The 24,021-nt window shown below is 39.4% G+C and overlaps 2 protein-coding genes across 5 annotated transcripts in view; one reads left to right on the forward strand and one right to left on the reverse strand.

The window, feature by feature from the left end:
• ZFP62 (ZFP62 zinc finger protein) overlaps positions 1-24,021 on the forward strand; it is a 124,721-nt gene that overhangs the window by 55,304 nt on the left and 45,396 nt on the right. The window lies entirely within an intron of this gene.
• BTNL8 (butyrophilin like 8) overlaps positions 1-24,021 on the reverse strand; it is a 45,231-nt gene that overhangs the window by 15,150 nt on the left and 6,060 nt on the right. For all 4 annotated transcript variants that reach the window (XM_030824089.1, XM_030824094.1, XM_030824103.1 and 1 more), the window contains one exon: positions 23,631-23,906. In XM_030824089.1, coding sequence (XP_030679949.1) covers positions 23,631-23,906 — 276 coding nt within the window. The remainder of the gene's footprint in view (positions 1-23,630; positions 23,907-24,021) is intronic.

Below are 24,021 nucleotides of genomic sequence, written 5' to 3' on the forward strand. Positions count from 1 at the left end.
TGTCTGGAACAGTTGCTGTGAAAGTGCTGGCTGCAGCAGGGGAGGTGTGGCTGGGGTCATGTGCTCCATGGAGCCAGGTGGGGCTGGGAGGGGGCTGGGAATGGGGGAAGCCCCACCCTCTACCAAGTCCACAGGGCAGGAGTCCTGCACTCTGGGGCACAGCTGCAGTCACCCAGCCGCAGCTCCAGACCCAGGCATCATTGTGCTCTCAGGGCCCTGGAAACCCTCTCTGCCCCTGCAGGCTCAGAAGTGCCTGCTCCCGCTTCCTACCCTCTCCCTGCTCCTGGTGTCCACTCCAGTGCAAAGCAAAGTTGTAGCCGAGTCCAGGCACTGTTGTGCCCAGCCAGGTATGCATGTGCTGGAGGCAGTACTGACATGCCAGCTTCTGCCTCCTCAGCTCCTTCTGGACTTTGAGCACCAGTGAGCACAGGAGGGAGGACGAGGGCTGAGGGCAGCTCTGCACAGGTCTGCAGGTGCAACTCAGCATGAACAGCCCAGGTGCCATGGATGGCATGTTGATGGTGGAAGGGAAACAGGTTCCTGGGTGGAAAGGGGCAGGTCCCTGACTACCTTCAAGCCAGGGATGAACTGAAGCCTTGGGGCTGGGCTGCCAGTTGTGGGTGGAGTCCACTGCCTGGAATCAGAATTTATGGTGCTTTTTCCCAGCCACCCATGGCCATCTGTGAACCAGTCAGCATGCATGCCCTTCCTTCTGAGCCCATAAAAACCCCTAGACTCAGCCAGACTCAGACAGACATCAGGACTATGAAGTGAGAAGCAGAAAGGAGCTACCCACTTGTTGTGATGACCCACCTGCAGAAAGGGGCTACCCACTTCAGGTCTCCTGAAAATTGTTCTGTTGCTCAATAAAGCTCCTCACTGCCTTACTCACCCTCCAGTTGTCCGTGTACCTCATTCTTCCTGGATATGGGACAAGAACTTGTGAACCACTGAAAGGCAGGACTAAAAAAGCTCTAACACAAACAGGGCTGATACACACCGTCCTGTTTGCCATGTTGCAGACAATGAGAAGGAGAGAAGAGCTGCAGCCCTTCCAGGAGCCCAGACCTAGGGGCCTCCCAAGTGAGGACTATGACACCCTCTTTGGGGCTGTATGGTTTCTGGCATTTCCAAGCTTCCAGGCACCACCACATTCCCCTCGTCCAGACACAGGTGCCTACAGTGGAAGCCACTTGCAGTGCATCTGATCTAGCCACACAGAGGTTTACATGGAGCTGGCACCTGTGCTGGTGCCTATAGCTGCCTGCTCCACCACAGCAGCCAGCATGCCTGGCTGTGCACAGTGGCCAGATTTAGTGCTCGCTCACTCATGCACTCCTCACTGCTCTGTGCCTGGCTTGCCCTTGGCAGGTGTGGGATCTGGACTGGTATCACAAGCCAAGCATAGCCTGCAAGGCCAAGGGGGCAGAACAAGCCCAATGGGCCTGAGAAAAACTTGGTCAAAGGTTTCCAGAGGAAAAGCAACACCCAAAGGATGCCATGGCAATGTTAGCTATGGGTTGTCATATATGGCTTTTATTGTATTGAAGTGCATTCCCTGTTTACCTAATATATTCAGGGTTTTTAATCATGAAAGGGTGCTGAATTTGTCAAATATTTTCTCTGTATCAATTGAGATTATCATATGATTTTTATCCTTCACTTTGCTTATATGTTATATGACATTTATATTTGTATATATTGAACCATCCTTGCATCCTAGGATTAAATCATACTTGGTCACAGCAGGCAATTCTTTTAACGTGCTATTTTATTTGGTTTACTAGTATTTGGTGGGGGGTGGAATTTTTGCATCTATTTTCATCAAGAATATTGGCTTGTAATTTTCTTTTTTTTTTCAGTGTCCTTGTCTGATATTGGTATCAGGGTAATGTTGACCTTGTAAAATAAGTTTGGAAGTATGTCCTCTGTCATTTTTTGGAAGAGTTTGAGAAATGTTGGCAGTTTTTCTTTAAATGTTTGGTAGAATTCATCAGTGAAGCCACTGGGTCCTGGGCTATTCTTTGATAGGAGAATTTTTATTACTAATTCAGTCTCCTTACTTATTATTGATCTGTTCTTTGGGCTTAATTCTTTTTTCTTTTTCTAGTTCCTTGAGGTGTAACATTAGGCTGTTTATTAGAGATCCTTCTTCTTTGATACAGATGTCTATTGCTATAAATTTCCCTCTCATTTCTGCCTTTAATGCACCCTATAAGTTTTGTGTGTTGTGTTTCCCTTCTTGCTTGTCTCAAAATATTTTTTCTTTCATTCTTGTTTTTTTCTGTGACCCATTGGTTGTTTGAAAGCATGTTGTTTAATTTCCACATATTTGCCTATTTTCCAAGATTTCTATTGATTTCTAGTTTGTACCATTGTGGTCTGAAAAGATACTTATTATGATTTTAATCCTCTTAAATTTAAAACTTTTTATGTGGCCTAAGATATGATATATTCTGGAGAATGGTCCTTGTGTACTTGAGAAGAATGTGTGCTCTACTGCTGATGGATGGAATATTCTTGTGTATGGCTATTAAGTCCATTTGCTCTAACATGTAGTTTAAGTCCAAAGTTTTCATATTGATTGTATGTCTAGATTATCTGTTCATTGCTGAAAGTGGGATTTGAGGTTCCCTACTTCTATTGTGTTGCAGTTTATCTCTCCTTAAAATATTTACTAACTGCTTCAATGTTTTGTGCATATATATTTACATTGTTATATGTTCTTGGTAAATTGATCCCTTTATTATTACCTAATGATCTTTTTCTCTTTTTATAGTTGTATACTTAAAGTCTATTTTGTCTCATATAAGTATAGCTACCACTACTCTTTTTTTGGTTTTTATTTGCATGGAATATCCTTTTTCATCCACTCACTTTCAGACTTTGTGTGTCCTTACTAGTAATGTGAGTTGCTTATAGACAGTAGTATATGGTTGATTTTAAAAATACATTCAGCCAGTCTATGTATTTTAATTGGAGAATTTAACCCATTTACATTCAAGGTTATTTATAGGTACAGACTTCCATTTTGTAATTTATGTTTGTTTTGTAGATCTTTTATTTTTAATTCTTCTCTGGCTGTCTTCCTTTGAAGTTTGATGGTTTCCCATAGTTGTATGCTTTGAATCCTTTGTTTTTTATTGTTTGTGCAATTGCTGTGGCTTTTTAAAAATTACACTTAAAATTGGCCAGGTGAGGTGGCCCACGCCTGTAATGCCAGCACTTTGGGAGGCCAAGACGGGTGGATCACGAGATCAGGAGATCGAGGCCATCCTAGCTAACACAGTGAAACCCCATCTCTACTAAAAATACAAAAAAAAAAAAATTAGCCAGGCATGGTGGCAGGCGCCTGTAGTCCCAGCTACTTGGGAGACTGAGGCAGGAGAATGGTGTCAACCTGGGAGGTGGAGCCTGCAGTGAACTGAGATTGTGCCACTGCACTCCAGCCTGGGCGACAGAGCGAGACTCCATCTGAAAAAACAATTATACTTAAAGTTATGGGATACATTTGCAGAATGTGCAGGTTTGTTACATAGGTATACACGTGCCATGCTGGTTTGCTGCACCCATCAACTCATCATCTACATTACGTATTTCTCCTAATGCTATCCGTCCTTAGCCTGCCACCCCCTGACATGCCCCAGTGTGTGATATTCCCCTCCCTGTGTCCATGTGTTTTTGTTGTTCAACTTCTGCTTATGCTTGTTTATGGCTGCATAGTATTCAATGGTGTATATGTGCCACATTTTATTTATCCAGCCTATCATTGATGGGCATTTGGGTTGGTTCCAAGTCTTTGCTATTGTGAACAGTGCTGCAATAAACATACATGTGCATGTGTCTCTATAGTAGAATGATTTATAATCCTTTGAGTATATACTCAGTAATGGGATTGCTGGGTCAAATGGTATTTCTGGTTCTAGATCCTTGAGGAATCGCCACACTGTCTTCCACAATGGTTGAACTAATTTACACTCCCACCAATAGTGTAAAAACATTCCTATTTCTCCACATTCTCTCCAGCATGGGTTGTTTCCTGACTTTTTAATGACCACCATTCTAACTGGCACAAGATGATATCTCATTGTGCTTTTGATTTGCATTTCTCTAATGACCAGTGATGATGAGCTTTTTTTCATGTTTGTTGGCTGCATAAATGTCTTCATTTGAGAAGTGTCTGTTCATATCCTTCCCCCACTTTTTGATAGGATTGTTTGGTTTTTTTCTTGTAAATTTGTTTAAATTCTTTGTAGATTCTGGATATTAGCCCTTTGTCAGATGGATAGATTGCAAAAAATTTCTCCCATTCTGTAGGTTGCCTGTTCACTCTGATGATAGTTTCTTTTGCTGTGCAGAAGCCCTTTAGTTTAATTAGATCCCACTTGTCAATTTTGGCTTTTGTTGCCATTGCTTTTAGGGTTTTAGTCATGAAGTCTTTGCCCATGCCTATACCCTGAATGTTATTCCCTAGGTTTTCTTCAGTTTTTACAGTTTTGGGTTTTATGTTTAAGTCTTTAATCCATCTTGAGTTAATTTTTGTATAAGGTGTAAGGAAGGAGTCCAGTTTCAGTTTTCTGCATATGGCTAGCCAGTTTTCCCAACACCATTTATTAAATAGGGAATCCTTCCCCCATTGCTTATTTTTGTCAAGTTTGTCAAAGATCAGATGGTTGTAGATGTGTGGCATTATTTAAGGCCTCTGTTCTGTTCCATTGGTCTGTATATCTGTTTTCGTATCAGTACCATGCTGTTTTGGTTACTGTAGCCTTGTAGTATAGTTTGAAGTCAGGTAGCATGATGCCTCCAGCTTTGTTCTTTTTGCTTAGGATTGTCTTGGCTATAGGGGCTCTTTTGTGGTTCCATATGAAATTTAAAGTAGTTTTTTCCAATTCTGTGAAGAAAGTCAGTGGTAGCTTGATGGGGATAGCATTGAATCTATAAATTACCTTGGGCAGTATGGCCATTTTCACAATATTGATTCTTCCTATCTATGAGCATGGAATATTCTTCCATTTGTTTGTGTCCTCTCTTATTTCCTTGAGCAGTGGTTTGTAGTTCTCCTTGAAGAGGTCCTTCACATCCTTTGTAAGTTAGATTCCTAGGTATTTTATTCTCTTTGTAGCAATTGTGAATGGGAGTCCATTCATGATTTGGCTCTCTGTTTGTCTATTATTGGTGTATAGAAATGCTTGTGATTTTTGCACATTGATTTTGTATCCTGAGACTTTGCTGAAGTTGCCTATCAGCTTAAGGAGATTTGGGGCCGAGACACTGGGGTTTTCTAAATATGCAATCCTATCATCTACAAACAGAGACAATTTGACTTCCTCTCTTCCTATTTGAATACCCTTTATTTCTTTCTCTTGCCTGATTGCCCAGGCCAGAACTTCCAATACTATATTGGATAGGAGTGGTGAGAGAGGACATCCTTGTCTTGTGCTGGTTTTCAAAGGGAATGCTTCCAGTTTTTGCCCACTCAGTGTGATGTTGGCTGTGGGTTTGTCATAAGTAGCTCTTATTATTTTGAGATACGTTCCATTGACATCTAATTTATTGAGAGTTTTTAGCATGAAGGGGTGTTTAATTTTATCAAACGCCTTTTCTGCATCTTTGAAATAATGTTTTTGTCATTGGTTCTGTTTATGTGGTGGATTACGTTTATTAATTTGTGTATGTTGAATGAGCCTTGCATCCCAAGGATGAAGCCAACTTGATCATGGTGGATAAGGTTTTTGATGTGCCACTGGATTCACTTTACCAGTATTTTATTGAGGATTTTCACATCGATGTTCATCAGGAATATTGGCCTGAAATTTTCCTTTTTTGTTGTGTCTCTGCCAGATTTTGGTATCAGGATGATGCTGGCCTCATAAAATGAGTTAGGGAGGAGTCCCTCTTTTTCTATTGTTTGGAATAGTTTCTGAAGGAATAGTACCAGCTCCTCTTTGTACCTCTGGTAGAGTTCGGCTGTGAATCCATCTTGTCCTGGGCCTTTTTTGATTGGTAGGCTATTAGTTACTGCCTGAATTTCAGAACTTGTTATTGGTCTATTCAGGGATTTGACTTCTTCCTGGTTTAGTGTTGGGAGAGTGTATGTGTCCAGGAATTTATCCATTTCTTCTAGATTTTCTAGTTTATTTGTGTAGAGGCATTTATAGTATTCTCTGATTGTAGTTTGTATTTCTGTGGGATCAGTGGTGATATCCCCTTTATGATTTTTAATTGTGTCTATTTGATTCCTCTCTCTCTTCTTCTTTATTAATCTCACTAACGGTCTATCTATTTTGTTAATCTTTTCAAAAAGCCAGCTCCTGGATTCATTGATGTTTTGAAGGGTTTTTTGTGTCTCTATCTCCTTCAGTTCTGCTCTTATCTTAGTTATTTCTTGTCTTCTGATAGCTTTTGAATGTGTTTGCTCTTGCTTCTGTAGTTCTTTTAATTGTGATGTTAGGGTGTCAATTTTAGATCTTTCCTGCTTTCTCCTGTGGGCATTTAGTGCTATAAATTTCTCTCCAAACACTGCTTTAGTTGTGTCCCAGAGGTTCTGGTACGTTGTGTCTTTGTTCTCATTGGTTTCAAAGAACTTACTTATTTCTGCTTTAATTTCATTGTTTACCCAGTAGTCATTCAGGAATAGGTTGTTCAGTTTCCATGTAGTTTTGTGGTTTGAGTGAGTTTTTTCATCCTGAGTTCTAATTTGATTGCACTGTGGTCTGAGAGGCTGTTTGTTATGATTTACATTCTTTTGCATTTGCTGAGGAGTGTTATGTTCCGAATTATGTGATCAACTGCAGAATAAGTGCAATGTGGTCCTGAGAAGAATATATATTATGTTGATTTGGGGTGGAGAGTTCTGTAGATGCCTATTGGGTCCACTTGTTCCAGAGCTGAGTTCAAGTCCTGAATATCCTTGTTAATTTTCTGTCTCGTTGATCTGTCTAATACTGACAGTGATGTGTTAAAATCTTCCACTATTATTGTGTGGGAGTCTAAGTCTCTTTGTAGGTCTCTAAGAACTTGCTTTATGAATCTGGGTGCTCCTATATTGGGTGCATATATATTTAGGATAGTTAGCTCTTCTTGTTGCATTGATCACTTTATCATTATGTAATGCCCTTCTTTGTCTCTTTTGGTCTTTGTTGGTTTAAAGTCTGTTTTATCAGAGAGTAGGATTGCAACCCCTGCTTTTTTCTGCTTTCCATTTGGTTGGTAAATATTCCTCCATCTCTTTATTTTGAGCCTATGTGTGTCTTTGCATGTGAGATGGGTCTGCTGAATATAGCACATTGATGCGTTATGACCCGTTATCAAATTTGCCAGTCTGTGTCTTTTAACTGGGGCATTTAGCCTATTTACATTTAAGGTTAATATTGTTATGTGTGAATTTGATCCTGTCATTATTATGCTAGCTGGTTATTTTGCCCATTAGTTGATGCAGTTTCTACAACTTGGTGTGTTTTTGCAATGGCTGGTACTGGTTTTTCCTTTCCATATTTAGTGCTTTCCCCAGGAGCTCTCGTAAGGCAGGCCTGGTGGTGACAAAATCCCTCAGCATTTGCTTTTCTGTAAAGGATTTATTTCTCCTTCACTTATGAAGATTAGTTTGGCTGGATATGAAATTCTGGGTTGAAAATTCGTTTCTTTAAGAATGTTGATTATTAGTCCTCACTCTGTTCTGGCTTGTAGGGTTTCAGCATAGAGATCCACTGTTAGTCTGATGGGCTTCCCTTTGTGGGTAGCCCAACCTTTCTCTCTGGCTGCTCTTAACATTTTTTCCTTCATTTCAACCTTGGTGAATCTGACTATTATGTGTCTTGGGGTTGCTTTTCTCAAGGAGTATCTTTGTGGTGTTCTCTGTATTTCCTGAATTTGAATGTTTGCCTGTCTTACTAGGTTGGGGAAGTTCTCCTGGGTAGTATCGTGGAGAGTGTTTTCCAACTTGGTTCCATTCTCCCCGTCACTTTCAGGTACACCAATCAAACGTAGGTTTGGTCTTCTCACATAGTCCCATATTTCTTGGAGGCATTGTTCATTTCTTTTCACTCTTTTTTTCTCTAATCTTGTCTTCATGTTTCATTTCATTCAGTTGATCTTCAGTCTCTGATATCTTTTTCTTCCACTTGATCGATTTGGCTATTGATACTTGTGTATGCTTCACAAAGTTCCAATGCTGTGTTTTTCAGCTCCATCAGGTCATTTATCTTCTTCTCTAAACTGGTTATTCTAGTTAGCAATTCCTCTAACCTTTTTTCAAGGTTCTTAGCTTCCTTGCATTGGGTTAGAACATGCTCCTTTAGCTCAAAGGAGTTTGTTATTACCCACCTTCTGAAGCCTACTTCTGTCAATTCATCAAACTCGTTCTCCATCCAGTTTTGTTCCCTTGCTGGTGAGGAGTTGTAATCCTTTGGAGCAGAAGAGGCATTCTGGTTTTAGGAATTTTCAGCCTTTCTGCACTGGTTTTTCCTCATTTTCATGGATTTATCTACTCTTGGTTTTTGATGTTGGTGACCTTTGAATGGGGTTTCTTTGTGGACATCCTTTTTGTTGATGTTGATGCTATTCCTTTCTGTTTGTTAGTTTGCCTTCTACCAGTCAGGCCCCTCTGCTGCAGGTCTGCTGGAGTTTACTGGAGGTCCATTCCAGGCCCCGTTTGCTTGGGTATCATCAGCGGAGGCTGCAGGACAGCAGAGATTGCTGCCTGCTCCTTCCTCTGTAAGGTTCATCCCGGGGGACATCCGCCATATGCCAGCCAGAGCTCTCCTGTATGAGGTGTCTGTTGACCCCTGCTGGGAGGTGTCTTTCAGTCAGGAGGCACAGGGGTCAGGGACCCACTTGAAGAGGCAGTCTGTCCCTTAGCAGAGTTCAAGTGCTGGGCTGGGAGATCTGCTGTTCTCTTCAGAGCAGGCAGGCAGGAATGTTTAAGTCTGCTGAAGTTGCACCTACAGCTTCTCCTTCCCCCAGGTGCTCTGTCCCAGGGAGATGGGAGTTTTATCTCTAAGCCCCTGACTAGGGCTGCTGCCTTTCTTTCAGAGATGCCCCGCCCAAAGAGGAGGAATCTAGAGAGGCAGTCTGGCTACAGAGGCTTTGCCAAGCTGCAATAGGCTCCATAGAGTTTGAACTTCCTGGTGGCTTTGTTTACACTATGAGGGAAAAACTGCCTACTTCAAGCCTCAGTAATGGTGATGTCCCTCTGCCCACCAAGCTCTAGTGTCCTGGGTCGACCCCAGACTGCTCTGCTGCCAGTGAGAATTTCAAGCCCTTGGATCTTAGCTTGCTGGGCTCCTTGGGGGTGGGATCCACTGAGCTAGACCACTTGGCTTTCTGGCTTCAGCCCCCTTTCCAGGGGAGTGAATGGTTCTGTCTCACTGCCATTCTAGGTGCCACTGGGGTATGAAAATCTCCTGCAGCTAGCTTGGTGTCTGCCCAAACAGCCACCCAGTTTTGTGCTTAAAACTCAGGGCCCGAGTGGTACAGGTGCCAGAGGGAATCTTCTGGTCTATGAGTTGCAAAGACCATGGGAAAAGCATAATATATGGGTTGGAGTGCACCATTCCTCACAGCACAGTCCCTCACAGCTTCCCTTGGCTATGAGAGGGAGTCCCCCACCCCTTATGCTTCCCAGGTGAGGTGATGCCCCACCCTACTTCAGCTTGCTTTCTGTGGGCTGCACCCACTGTCTAACCGGTCCTAATGAGATGAGCCAGGTACCTCAGTTGGAAATGCAGAAATCACCTGCCTTCTGCATTGATCTTGCTGGGGGCTGCAGACCACAGCTGTTCCTATTTGGCCATCTTGCCAGCCACCGCCTGCTGTGGTTTTTTTGTGTTGTGGTTACCATGAGGCATACACAAAATATCTTATCCTTATAACAGGCTATTTTATTCTGATAACTTTAATCACATACAAAAACTCTACACTTTCACTCCTTTCCACTTTTTATGATTTTGATGTCACAATTTACATGTTTTGTAATTTGTATTTCTTTACAATTTATTTTAGCTATAGGTGCTTTTAACAATTTTGTCTTTTAACTGTGACAGTAGGGATAAATTAGCTTTAAATACCACCCTTACTGTATTAGAGAATTCTGAATATGACTATATATTATTTTTACCAGTGGGTTTTTTACTTCCATATGTTTTTGTTATTATCCTTTTGTTTTAGTTAAAGGACTCCCTTTAGTAATATTTTTAAAATAGATCTAATAATGATTAATTACCATAGCTTTTGTTTGTCTGGGAAAGATTTTATTTCTCCCTCATTTCTGAAGGACAGATTTGCTAGTAATATAATCTTGATTGGCAATCTTTTCCTTCAACACTTTGAACACATAATGCCATGCTTTCCTGGCATGCAGGATTGCTGCTAAGAGAAAGGCTGAAAACCATATTGGGGCTCTCTTGAATGTGATATGGTTCATTCTCTTGCTGCTTTCAGTATTCTTTCTTTGTCTCTGATTTTTTGATAATTGGAGTATGATATATCTTGGTAAAATCTTCTTTGGGTTGAATTTGATTGATGACATCCAAGCTTCCTGAACCTGGATGTTTTTGTGTTTCACCACATTTGGGAAATTTTCAGCCATTATTTTCTTAAATGTGCTTTCTGGATCTTGTTCTCTCTCATCTCCTTCTGAAACTCCTATTATGCAAAAGTCAGTACACTTAATGGTGTCCCATAATTCCTATAGGTCTTTTTCATTTTTTATTCTTTTTTCTTTTTTATTCTCTGACTCAATAATTTAAAATATCCAGTCTTCAAGCCCAGTGATCTTTGCCTTGATCAAGTCTGCTGTTGAAGCTTTCTAGTTAATATTTTGGTTCAGTTATTGTATTCATCATTTCTAGGATTTTAACTATTTTATTGTTTTTATTCCTTTGTCAAGCTTTTCTTTTTGTTCATTAACCATTTTTCAAATGTTATTTATTTTCTATCTGCATTTTCTTATAGTTTCCTGAACTTCTTTAAGGGGATTATCTTAAATTCTTAGTGGTCTCATAGACTTGCATATTTCAGGGTCTATTACCAGAGCATTATTAGTTTCTTTTGGTGTTGTATTTTCTTGATTTTTAAAATAACCCTTGTGTCTTTGTGTTGGTGCCTGCACATTTGAAGAAATGGCCACCTTTTCTGGCCTTTGCAAGTGTTCTTTCTTGGTAAGAGGCCTTCACTATTTAATATAGCCTGGGATTCTGAATAGGCCAACTGGTAGTAACCTCAGACAGGCAGATGTGGGTGTTGGGTTCTCTAGTTGGGCTGGGCCACTACCTGTACCCTGACGTTAAATGGAACTGCTGGCTGTGCTCCTGTGACAGGTGGTGCTGCTGATTGGGCTCTGCAATTGCCTCTGATTGTCCAGGGTTAGATGTTGTCTTTCTTGCTAGATAGTACTGTTGTTTGGAATCTGTAGTTGGTCAGGTACATGTGCTGAGCTCTGAGGCTGGGTGAGATTTCTGGAGTTGCTGTTTGATCACTCAGGGTGGGCAGGGCCAGGGGCTATGCTCCACAGATGTGTGTGGACTTGGGCTTACCTCCTAGTGTAGAGTAGGCTTAAGCAGAACACCAATGGTGGGTTGAGTTGCTGCACAGCTACTGGGGCTGGGCAAGATCAGATGCTCCCTCTGTGGATAATCACAGAGCTTCTGTTGTCTTCCTATCTAGGGAATATGCAAAGAGAACCCAGGGGTGGCTGGGTCACTGCTCAGCTGCTGAGGTTGGCCAGGGACAGATGCTCCCTGTATGGGCAACTGCCAGTGTGCACTTGCCTCCCACGCTGAGTAAGGCTTAAAGACAGCATCAGGAATTGTGTTGCCACTTGACCAGTGGTGCTCAGTAGGGCCAGATGTGTCTCTCCTCTTATTTTAGTTATTTTAGTAAACTTATCTAATCCTCAATAACAGTATAAAAATATTTTATTAAATATATTTCTATGTAACATTTTGTGTTATTATACATGGCACATTTGTTTGTTTTTCTGTCTTTGCTGGTGTATAAAATGCAATGTATTTTGTTTATTGATCTTATTTTTATGAACATAATGATGTATAAATTGAAAGAATTTGTGTGTAGATTAATCCAGATTTCCAATGTGTATTATCATATAACCTGTTGGAAATAGGCATTCTATTTTTTCCTTCCTGGAAATTATAATTCTTTTTTCACTTTCTTTCCTTTTTTGCAATGATTAGTATTCCAGCATATTGTTGAACAGCAATGTTTAATGCAGTTATATCTTCATTAAGTTCCTGAGTTTAAACCTCCTACCATGATGTATCATGGTAGCTATGGGTATTTTTAAATAGCTTTCTATCAGATGAAAGAAGTGCTCTTCTGTTGCTAATTCATAAAAGGTTTTCTTTTATTTCTGGATTCACAAGTGTTTTAAATCATAATTAGATGTTGAAACTTATATATGTTTTATTAACATCTATAGAGAATCTTATAGATTTTCTCCTTTAACTTATTGAGGTAATACTTACATAAATATACATATCCCAATGTCGACCTAACCTTTTATTCCTGGGTAAGCTCAATTCAGTCATAATGTATTAGGTTTTTTAAAAAAACATTTGATTGGAGTTTATAAAATTTCTAATTAGAATTTTACATTTATGTTTCTGAAAATTTCTTATTAATATTTTTTAAACTGCCTTATTGGCTAAATCCCCCAATTAAAAGGCACAGAGTGGCAAGCTGGATAACGAAACAAGACCAAATGGTATGCTGTCTTCAAGAGACTCATCTCACACACAACAACATCCATAGGCTCAAAATAAAGGGATGTAGGAAAATCTACTAAGCAAATGGAAAGCAGGAAAAAGCAGGAGTTGTAATTATAATTTGAGACAAAACAGACTTTAAACCAACAATAATCAAAAAAGACAAAGAAAGGCAATATATGATGGTAAAGGGTTCAGTTCAACAAACATAACTATCCTAAATATATATGCACCCAACACAAAAGCACCCAGATTCATAAAGCAAGTTCTTGGAGACCTTCAAAGAGATTTAGAATTCCACACAATAATAGTGGGAGACTTCAACACCCCACTGACTGTATTAGATAGATTATTGAGGCAGAAAATTAACAAGATATTCAGGACCTGAACTCACACTGGATCAAATGGATCTGATAGACATCTACATAACTCTCCACCCAAAAATAACAGAATATACATTCTTCTTATCACTACATAGCACATACTTTAAAACTGACCACATAATTAGACACAGAACACTTCTTAGCAAATGCAAAAGAACTGAAATCATAACAACCACTCTCTCAGACCACAGCTCAATATGATTACAGATCAAGACTAACAAAATCACTCAAAACAATACAATTACATGGAAATTGAATAACCTACTCCTGAATGACTTTTGGGTAAATAATTAAATTAAGGCAGAAATCAAGAATTTCTTTGAAACTAATGAGAAAAAAGACACAACATACCAGCATCTCTGGGACACAACCAAGGCAGTGTTAAGAGGGAACTTTATAGCACTAAACAACCACATCAAAAAGTTAGAAAGATCTCAATTTAAGAACCTATTATCACAACTAAAAGAACTAGAGAACCAAGAGAAAATCAATCCCAAAGTTAGCAGAAGATAAGACATAACAAAATCAGAGCTGAACTGAAGGAGATTGAGATATGAAATACCATTCAAAAGATCAATGAATCCAGAGTTGGATTTTGAAAAAAATTAGTAAAATATATAGACTACTAGCTAGGCTAATAAAGAAGAAAAGAGAAAAAAATCCAAATAAACACAATCAGAAATGACAAAGGGGATATTACACTGAGCCAAAAAAATACAAATAACTATCAGAGACTATTATGAACACCTCTATACACACAAACTAGAAATTCTAGAAGGAATGGATACATTTATTTAAAGGTGTTAATTTATTTTTCTGTTTTGTTTTTTGTTTCATAAAACCCTTTATCAAGTATGATAGGTATGATTCACATGTAAAAAGCTGTACATATTTAATTTATACAACTCAGAGTTTGGTGATAAGTACATACCCATTCAAATCATCACCACCATCAAGACTATAGACATATCCATCATCTCCCATGGTTTCCTGCTACCGCTTTTATTATAATTATTACAACTATTTTGTGTGTGTGTATGTGTGTGTAGTATGAACAGAATATAAGATCTACCTCTTCACAGAATTTAAGAATACAATAGTTTATTGTTAGCTACAGGCACTGTGCTGTATAGTAGATCCCCAGAATTTCTTCATCTTGCACAAATGAAACTTTTTTATACCCTTTGAATATCGCCTTCCCATTTTTCCCTCCCCTCATTCCCTGGCAATCACAGTTATGCTCTATGCTTCTATGACTGATGATTTTAGATTACACATATAAGTGAGATCATTTTTATGTCTGGCTTATTTTACTTAACATAATGTCCTCCATGTTCATCCATGTGTCAGGATTACCTTTTTTTAATTGTTGAATAATATTTCATTATATATGTCACTTTTTAAATCCATTCATCTGTCAGCAAATAGATTGTTTTCATATCTTGGCTACTGTGAACTATGCCACAATAAACATGGAAGTGCAAGTATCTTTTTGAAATCCTAACTTCAACTCTTTTGGATAAATGCACAGAAGTAGGATTGCTGAATTATAAATTATCGATGAGGTTACTTATTTTATATTATTTTGTACACTGCAACTTTACTAAATGTCTTAGCTCTAACAGTTTTTTGTGGAATCTTTAGGGTTTATCTACATATAAGACCATGTAGCATAGTTGTATTTTTTTAAGGAACCTGCATACTGTTTTCCATAGTGGCTATATCAATTTATATTCCCAGCAACAGTGTAGGGACACCTGTAATATTTCTTATATTAGTGATAACCAGTCTAACAAGTATGAGGTGATCTTATACTTTTGATTGAATTTCCCTGATGGTTAGTGATAGTGAGTCACTTTTCATAAACCTCTTGGCTATTAATATTTATATGTCTTTTGGGGAAAATGTTGATTCATGTACTTTGCCCATTCTAAAAATTGGAGTATTTTCAGTTATTGAGTTGTATGAGTGTCTTACATATTTTGGACATTAACTCTTTATCAGGTATATACTTTGAAAATATTCTCCCATTCCACATGTTGCTTTTTATTTTGTTGATTATTTCCTTTGCTGCACAAAAGCTTTTTAGTTTGATGTAATCTTACTTGTTCATTTTTGCTTTCATTGCCTGTACTTTTGGTGTCAGGGTGAAAAATCACTGCCAAGATCAATGTCAAGGAGATTTTTCTGTATGCTTTCTCCTAAGAGTTTATAGTTTAAGGCCTTTGTTCATGCCTTTAATTCATTTTGAATTGATTTTTGTGTGTGATGGAAAATATGAGTCCAATATCACTCTGTTGCATGTAAATATCCAGTTTTCCAAACACCATTTATTAAAGAAACTATCATTTATCCATTTTGTATTCTTGGTAATCTTACTGAAGATTAGTTGACCATATAGCATGGGTTTATTTCTGGGCTCTTAATTCCGTTCCATTGATCTGTATGTCTATTTTTATGCCAGTACCATATGGTTTTAATTACTATTAGGTTGGTGCAAAAGTCTTTGCAGTCTTTGCTATTACTTTCAATGGCAAAAACCACAATTACTTTTGCACCAACCTAATAGAACATAATTTGAAATCAGGTAGTATGATGCTTGTACTTTGTTCTTTTCACTCAAGACTTATTTGGCTATTCAGGGTCTTTTGTGGTTCCATGTGAATTTAGATTTTTTTCTAATTCTGTGAAAAATGCCTTTGAATTTTAATAGTGATTGCATTAAATCTATAAATTGATTTGGGTAGTATGAACATTTAAGCAATATTAATTCAATGAACACATGATAGATTTCTATTTATTTGCATTATATTCCATTTCTTTCACCAGTGTCTTATAGTTTTCAGTGTACAGATCTTTGACCTCATTGGCTAAATTTACTTCTAATTTTTTGATGCTATTGTAAATGAAGTTGTTTCCTTGATTTCTTTTCAGACAATTTATTGTTAGTGTATACAAACACTACTAATTTTGTATGTTGATTTTGTATCCTACAGCTTTGCTAAATTCGTTTATTCAGTTCTAACAGGTGTTTGTGGATCCTCTAGGGCTTACTACGTGTCATGCCATGTCATCTCCAGGCAGAGACAATGATGTTTCTTTCTTTCTGATTTGGTTGCTTTTTATTAATTTTCTTTTTTGCCCAATTGCTCTGGCTACAACATCCAATACTATGTGGCAAGAGTGGACACCTTTCTCTTGTTCCTAATCTTAAAGGACAGCTTTCACTATTTCACTGTTGAGTATAATGTTAGCTATGAGCTTATCATATGTAAACCAAAAATAAAATTCTAAGCTTCCCCGTCAACTGAATGGACCCCCTCTTCTCAAGAAAGGGGACTCCCAAGTAAACCTGAAGGACTAGTCCAGGCCAAGATGGGAAGGTGAGGTTGGACATGCCTCATTATGTCCTCTTCCCTTTGGAGTTCAGGCACAACTGAGCAGCACTAACATTACAACAGAGGTCTTAAGACTGACAAAACAGACTCTTTGTAGCAATAAGATACCAAATCCCAACCTGACTATCGTATAGCATCACATGACAAATAGCAGGCCCTGAAATAAATTAAAATATTTTACCCCAAAACATATTTCTTTGACATATTTTAAAATAGCCTGGCAAAGCTGCCTCTGGTGGGAGAAATGTAAATTCTCTACAGAATGTGAATTTCCCTTTCCAGGTCTTTGTCTGATTCTAAAGAGACTGATTAGCTGAGAGTTTAGCAATTTTTAAAGATCTGAATATGAAACATTTGCCATCTATTGCCTCTAAGGGCCGCCACCTATGAGACTTCGTCTACATGTAAGATCCTTGGTCTCCACAACCCTCTATCCTAATCCAGACACTTTTCTATGGATTCCAGGTCTTTTAGATAACTCACAACCATTTGCCAACCAGAAAATCTTCTAATCTACCTATTACTTGGAAGCCCCCACTTCAAGTTGTCCTGTCCTGTCCTGCCTTTCTAGACCAAACCGGTGTACACCTTACATATATTGATTGATGTCTGTCTGTAATTTCTGTCCCCTTAAAACATAAAATCAAGCTGTAACTCAACCGCCTTGGGCACATGTTCTCAGGACCTCTTGAGACTATGCCTTGGGCCTTGGTCACTCACATTTGGCCCAGAATAAACCTCTTTAAATGTTTTATAGAGTTTGACTCTTTTTGTCGGCACATATGTGATCTTTATTTTGTTGAGGTACATTCTTTTTTTACCTAATCTGTTGACTTTTATTATGAAAAGATGCTGAATATTGTCACATGCTTTCTCTGCATTTGTTAACATAATTATACATCATTTGCTCTTCATTCTGTTAATGTCATATATTTATTTATTTGCATGTGTTGAAACATTCTTGCATCCCAGAGATAAATCCCACTTGATCATGGGGATACTTTTAATGTTTCTTTTAACGTACTTTGTAATTATTCTTTTTATCATGAATTTGGTTGGCTAATATTTGTTGGAAATGTTTGCATCTATGTTTATCAGGGATATTGGCTTGTAATTCTCTTCTTTTTTGTGGTGTTCTTATATGGTTTTTGTATCAGGGTAATTGTGGCCTCATAAAATGAGTTTGGAATTATTCCCCATCTTTAATTTTTTGCAAGAGTTTGAAAAGTATTGGCATTAATTTTTCTTTGTTTCTTTCTTTTTTTTTTTTCTTTTGAGACAGAGTCTCGCTCTGTCACTCAGGCTGGGGTGCAGTGGCGCCATCTCAGCTCACTGCAAGCTCCGCCTCCTGGGTTCACGCCATTCTCCTGCCTCAGCCTCCCGAGTAGCTGGGACTACAGACGCCCGCCACCACGCCCAGCTAATTTTTTTGTATTTTTAGTAGAAACAGGGTTTCACCGTGTTAGCCAAGATGGTCTCAATCTCCTGACCTCGTGATCCGCCCACCTTGGCCTCCTAAAGTGCTGGGATTACAGGCACCCGCCACCACGCCCGGCTAATTTTTTGTATTAATTTTTCTTTAAATATTTGGTAGAATTCACCAGCAGAGCCATCTGGTCATGGAATTTTCTTTGTTGGGAAGATTTTGATTATCAATTGTATTTCTAACTAATTGCTGGTCTGGTATTTTTTTAAAAATTATTCTGATTCAGTTTTTATAGGTTGTGTGTTTCTAGGAATGTCTCCATTTCTGCTAGGTTATCCAATTTGTTGGCCTATGATTTTTCATAGTGCCGTAGTCTAACCTTGTCTTTGGTTTCACTTTCATGATTTCAGTTACTCATGATCAATTGTGGCCCAAAAATATTAAATGAAAAATTTCATAAATAAACAATTTGTAAGTTTTAAATTGCACACCATTCTGAGTAGCATGATGAAATCTCCATCATCCTGCTCTGTTCCATTTGAGACATGAAAAATAGCATATATAGGGTTTGGTACTATACGTGGTTTGTAGCATTCACTGGGGATCTTGGAACGTAACCCCTGTGGATAAGGGAGAACTACGATAGTCTCATGACATTTTATATTTATTTCTGTGGTACCAGTTGTAATGTATCATCTTTTATTTATAATTCTATTTATTTGAGTTAGCTCTTTTTTTCTTGGTTAATCTAGGTAAAGGCTTGTCAATTTTATTTATCTTTTCAAATAAACAACATTTAGTTTTATTGATCTTTTTATTGTTTTTCTATTTCATTTATTTCTGCTCTAATTATTATTTTTTCCTTCTGCTAAATTTTGGCTTAGTTTTTTCTTTTTCTAATTTCTTGAGGTATAAACTTATGTTGTTCATTTGAGATCTTTCTTTTTTCTTAATGTAGATATTTATAGCTATAAACTTTTAGAACTGCTTTTGCTACATTCCATAGATTTTGCTATTGTTTAAAAATTTTTCATCATCACTATGGTTTCAATGTATCCCCAAAGTTCATGTGTTGAAAACTTAATCCCTAATGCAATAATATTGACAGGTGGGACCCTTAAGAGGTGACAAGGCCGTGAGGATCCTGCCGTCATGAGTGGATTAATGCCATTTTTGCAGAAGCAGCTTCCTTCCTCTTTCTTACTCTCTTGCCCTTCTACCTTCCTCCATGGAATTACACAACTAGAAGGCCCTCACAGGATGTGACCCCTTGATCTTGGACTTCCCAGCCTCCAGGACCATGAGCCAAATAAACCTCTGTTCATTATCAATTACCCAATCTCAGGTATTCTGGTACAGCAGCATAAAGTGGACTAAGACAACCTCTGGGTATATGCTCTGTGGGCATGTTACATATGGCCTTTATTGTGTTGAGCTACATTCCTTCTATACCTAATTTACTGAAAGCTGGTTTTGTCATCAAAGGGTGTTGAATGTTGTCAAATGCTTTTTCTGCATCTATTGAGATGATCATATGGTTTTTGTCTTTCATTCTGTTAGTGTAATATTAATTGATTTGCATATGTTGAACCATCCTTATGTTCCAAGGATAAAGCTCACTTAATCATGGTAAATGAATCTTTTAATGTGCTGTTGAATTCTGTTTGACAGTATATTTTGTCTTTCTGTCACTCCTCCTCCTCCAGTGTACTGGCAGACTTTGGTAGACAAAGACCTTGACCAGTCAGGCTGGCTAGATACTCTGGAAGTCTCTCAGATCTTTTTTATGGATGTACCTGCTTTACTCCTCTTGTTCCTTCTTGGTGAGAGGAAGTCTTGGGATTTTCTTTTCTCAGTCTTGCAAAGCAGGCTAGCTGCTGAGAGCCTTGCATTTATTTATCCCTAGGGCAATTCCCTAAAATACTCAAGATTGTGCACCTTCTCTCAATCCAGCAGAGTCAAGCTGATTGCTATCTGTGTTCTGACTGCAGAAGTTTGTATGCACATCTGCTGAGGCTCAGGCAGCCTGTCTGCAGGGAAGCACGTGCCTGACTGTGATGGACCAAGAGGTTCTAGCCACAGGGATGGTGTTTGGAGGGCTGGGGGGCACATATCAGCTGGTTGGGTAGTCAGCAGCTTGTGAGGTGGGCCCCTAGTAGAGTGCAGGAGCTGGCCAGTAGATTCTGCTGCTTGTTGTTCAAGTCCATGCACTGGCTGGACCTGTGCATGGTCTTTCCAGCCCCCTCCTCTTTCCCTGCTCCTAGCTGCCCCCAGATGATTCAGCCACACTGGTCTCCTCAGTGTTCTGCATTAAGTGAGACAGAAATGGGTTTCCTGGGCAGCATCCCACAAGCCTGGGGAATCTGGACATTCACTTTGCTCTCACTTTCCCCATGGCAAAAATTGTGGGCTGAGGGAGTCTCTCTTGGCACTAAGTTACCTTGGAAGAGCAGTGAGGCAGGTAGAAGGAAACAGTTCTTACCCTCCTCCATGTATCTGTTCTTGGCTTTTTTGCCTGACCAACCAGTTGGAACCTCTCAAGTGGCTTCCTAGACTCCTACAAAAATATCTTTGTTCCTGGTAGTTGTTAAAATTAGTGTTTCTGTGGGAGTTTGAGAACTGAAAACTCCATTTCACCATCCTAATCATGTCACTTCTTAAAACGTATAGTTGTATGATAGTTTGTATGTACAGTTTCATTATCATTCAGTCATAAGACACTTTTAATTATCATTATGACTTTTTCAATGACCACTTATTTTTGAAGTACGTTTTTAAAGTTTCAAACATATATGAATATTAAATTGTTTTTCTCATTGAATTTAATTATATTGTGATTAGAAATCATCATTTGAATCATACCAGTCTTTGTCCATTTGTGCTGCTATAACAAAATACTACAGACTGGCTCATTTATAAACAATAGAAATGTATTTCTCATAGTTCTGGAGGCTGGGAAGTCCAAGGTCAAGTATCAATAGATTTGGCATCTGATGAGGACTGCCCTCTGTTTCAAGATGGCACCTTGTTGCTGTGTCCTCTGAAGGTGATGAACGCTGTGTCCTCACATGGCAGAAGGGGTGGAAAGGGTAAGTTCACCCCCTTAAACCCTTTTATAAGGCACTAACCCATTCATACGGGTATAGTCCTCAGGACTTAATCACCTCCTAAAAAGCCCACCTCTTAATAGTGGTGCACTGGGGATTTCGTTTCAACATGAATTTTGGAGAAGACACAACACTAAAACCATATCGCAATACCATTTTCTTCGAAGTTTTTGTAAACCATTTTATGTGCTTGAGCCTGATGAGAGTTAATTTATGTTCTGTGTGTGCTTCCAATGCTTTGTTGTGGGTGCAGCCTTCTAAGAATATCTATTAAATCGGGTTTGTTAATTTGTAGTTCAAATATACTATATTCTTACGGATTCAAGTCACATTGCAACTTGGTGGCCCATGATTAAATGTTCAGTCTTTCCTAAGGTCTAGCCCAAGATGTATTTTTCAAAAGAATAGTAGTTATTCATAGAGAATGGCAGGGCTCTGCTTCTAAATCCCGAGGGCCAGTGCCATGATTCACTTGCAGGGGCCTGGCAAGGGCTCCTAACAGCATGCCTATCTGTTACTCTCTGTGGGCCACATTTTGATCCATGCTTCAGCCAACCAAACTACAGAGGCCTTTCTAACATTCTGAGCTGCAACATTAAGTGCAGGATCTCTGATTAGTGAGGCCATTACATGCGGTTTGAGCCAACCTTATGTCCTTGTAGCACCACCTTACACCCTGAATATCATTTGACATGGATTCTCTGGATTTCTGGTCTGTATAGATTAGAAAAACCAACTACCTCTTTTGGAGTGTAGTATACTTTCTAATGAGTCATGTTTCCAGCTTTAAGGTCCTGCTGAAATTTGAGCCTAGGTACAGATCTAGAAGCAAAGAGGGATGGTAGGGGTGGGTCCTGCGTAGAATCAGCATTGCCTTGCATGGCGACTGCCCCAGGAGAGAGGCCATTACAGTTTCTTTGGGCAATGCAGGGTTAATCCCCTGAGATGAAGGTGGAGAGGCTACTTCCAATTGACATAGAGAGACTGAGACTGCTTTCACTGGCAAAGATTCATCAGCATTTGAGGCTGAATGTCCCCAGCTTCGTCAGTCTTCCCATACATCCCCATTTCAACTTTCTGAACCTCATTTCTTCCCAGTCAGTGCCCCTCACATTGACAGATATCCTGAGGAACAGGTTTGGATTTCCAGTGTCGTTCAGCCTGTCACAGAATGAGTTCGGAATTTGGTTTTCAGCAATCTTAGCCCTGTGGCTACAGAAAATAAGTATCACTTTCAGGGCACTCATGGAAGCTTTCAGGTTATTTATGCAACACCAAGAAACTCAGAATTCAAATTCCTCTGCTCATATTTCCTTTCGTCACTTTCCTCACTTTTTCTAGCAAGAATAGGAGCAACCAGCCAATCTCATCTTATCCACTAGGTCGACAAACATGTTTGAAAATATCATATACCAGTCAACCCATGGTTAAGTATGGGTCACAAATGATGAAATTTTGCATATCTGTATTGCTAGATCACAACATGAACTTTCAGTGTTTTTGTTTTGTTTGTTTGAAGACGAGGTCTTGCTATGTTGCATAGGCTGGCCTCAAACTCCTAGGCTCAAGTGATCCTCCCACCTCAGCCTCCTGAGTAGCTGGGACTACAGGTGTGCACAGTAATCCCAGCTCAGAGAATTTTAGGATTTTAGGGATGACTGAAAAGTTATCCCTAAAATTCTTTTTCTCTAGAAATACTCTTGGTACCAAATCTGTATTAGTGAGAGTTCTCCAGAGTAACAGAACCACTAGGATGTATACACATATACATATATATATATATCCTGTTGTTTCTATATATTTGAGAGAGAAAGATGGAGATAAAGAGAGAATGGAAGAGGAGAGACAGAGAGATTTAGTATAAAGAATTGGCTTGCATACATCATGGAAGCTCTTTTAGGTCCCAACTCATGGGTGAGTCAGCAATCTGGAGCTCCAGGAGAGCCAATGGTTCATTTACATTGAAACCAGAAGACCTGAGAACCAGAAGAGCCAATGGTGTCACTCCTGTCCAAAAGCCCGCAGGCTCAAGACATAGAAAGAGCCAGTGGTTCAGTTTGAGGCTGAAGGCCAGCAGCCTGCTCTGAGGCCAGGAAGAGCCAGTGTCCCAGTTTCAAGGCTATCATGCAGGATCATTCTCTCACTCAGGGGAGGGTCAACCTTTTGTTCTATTCAGGTCTTCAACTGATTGGATAAGCCCACCCGCATTATGGAGGGCAATCTTCTTTACTCAGTTTACCAATTTAAATGTGAATCGTATGTGTAAACACCCTCACAGAAGCATCCTGAATAATACTTAACCAAATCTGAGCAAATCATGACCCAGTCAAGTGGACACAAAAAATTAACCATCACAGGGTTACATCATAGGTGGGGGAAATACTTAATTCTACTCCCCTGGAATTGTAAATGATTCTATTTCCACCTAACCAAATGTTTATAACTTTACTTTTACATCTCATTGATTTTAAACGTTTAAAACAAATCATTAAAACTGAGAAAGATAAAACAACAATGCCGAGATGGAGGCTCCTGTCCGCGCTCTGAGTTACTGAAGCATCCACCCCTCCTCTTCTCCTCCCCTCCCTACTCACCTCCTATCTGTACCCTGGATTCTACCTCTCGGCTCAGATGAGCATGCTGCATGGAACAGGATATGCTCCCGGCATTCTCCTGGACGGTCAGGGAGATCTCCACATCAAACAGGCCATGCATGTCTGTGTTTGTCCTGGAGTCGGTGGACAAATCCTGTCCTTGTGGACCTTTCCACTTCGCTGTGGGCCGGGGGAACCAGCCCGAGGACCGACAGAGTAGCTGGATGCCTCCGTCAACATATCCCGCGATGGAAATGAGAGGAACTGAGCCCAGCGCTGGGGAGAAAACAGGGAAGAGTTGAAAGCAAAGATCATATCCCAAAGCCACAGCAATTCTGAATCAGGTGCATTCAGTCCACCCCCTACCCATTCTCTCTCTCACACACACAAA

The sequence above is a fragment of the Nomascus leucogenys genome, chromosome 2, assembly GCF_006542625.1.
Source record: "Nomascus leucogenys isolate Asia chromosome 2, Asia_NLE_v1, whole genome shotgun sequence".
Lineage (NCBI taxonomy): Eukaryota > Metazoa > Chordata > Mammalia > Primates > Hylobatidae > Nomascus > Nomascus leucogenys.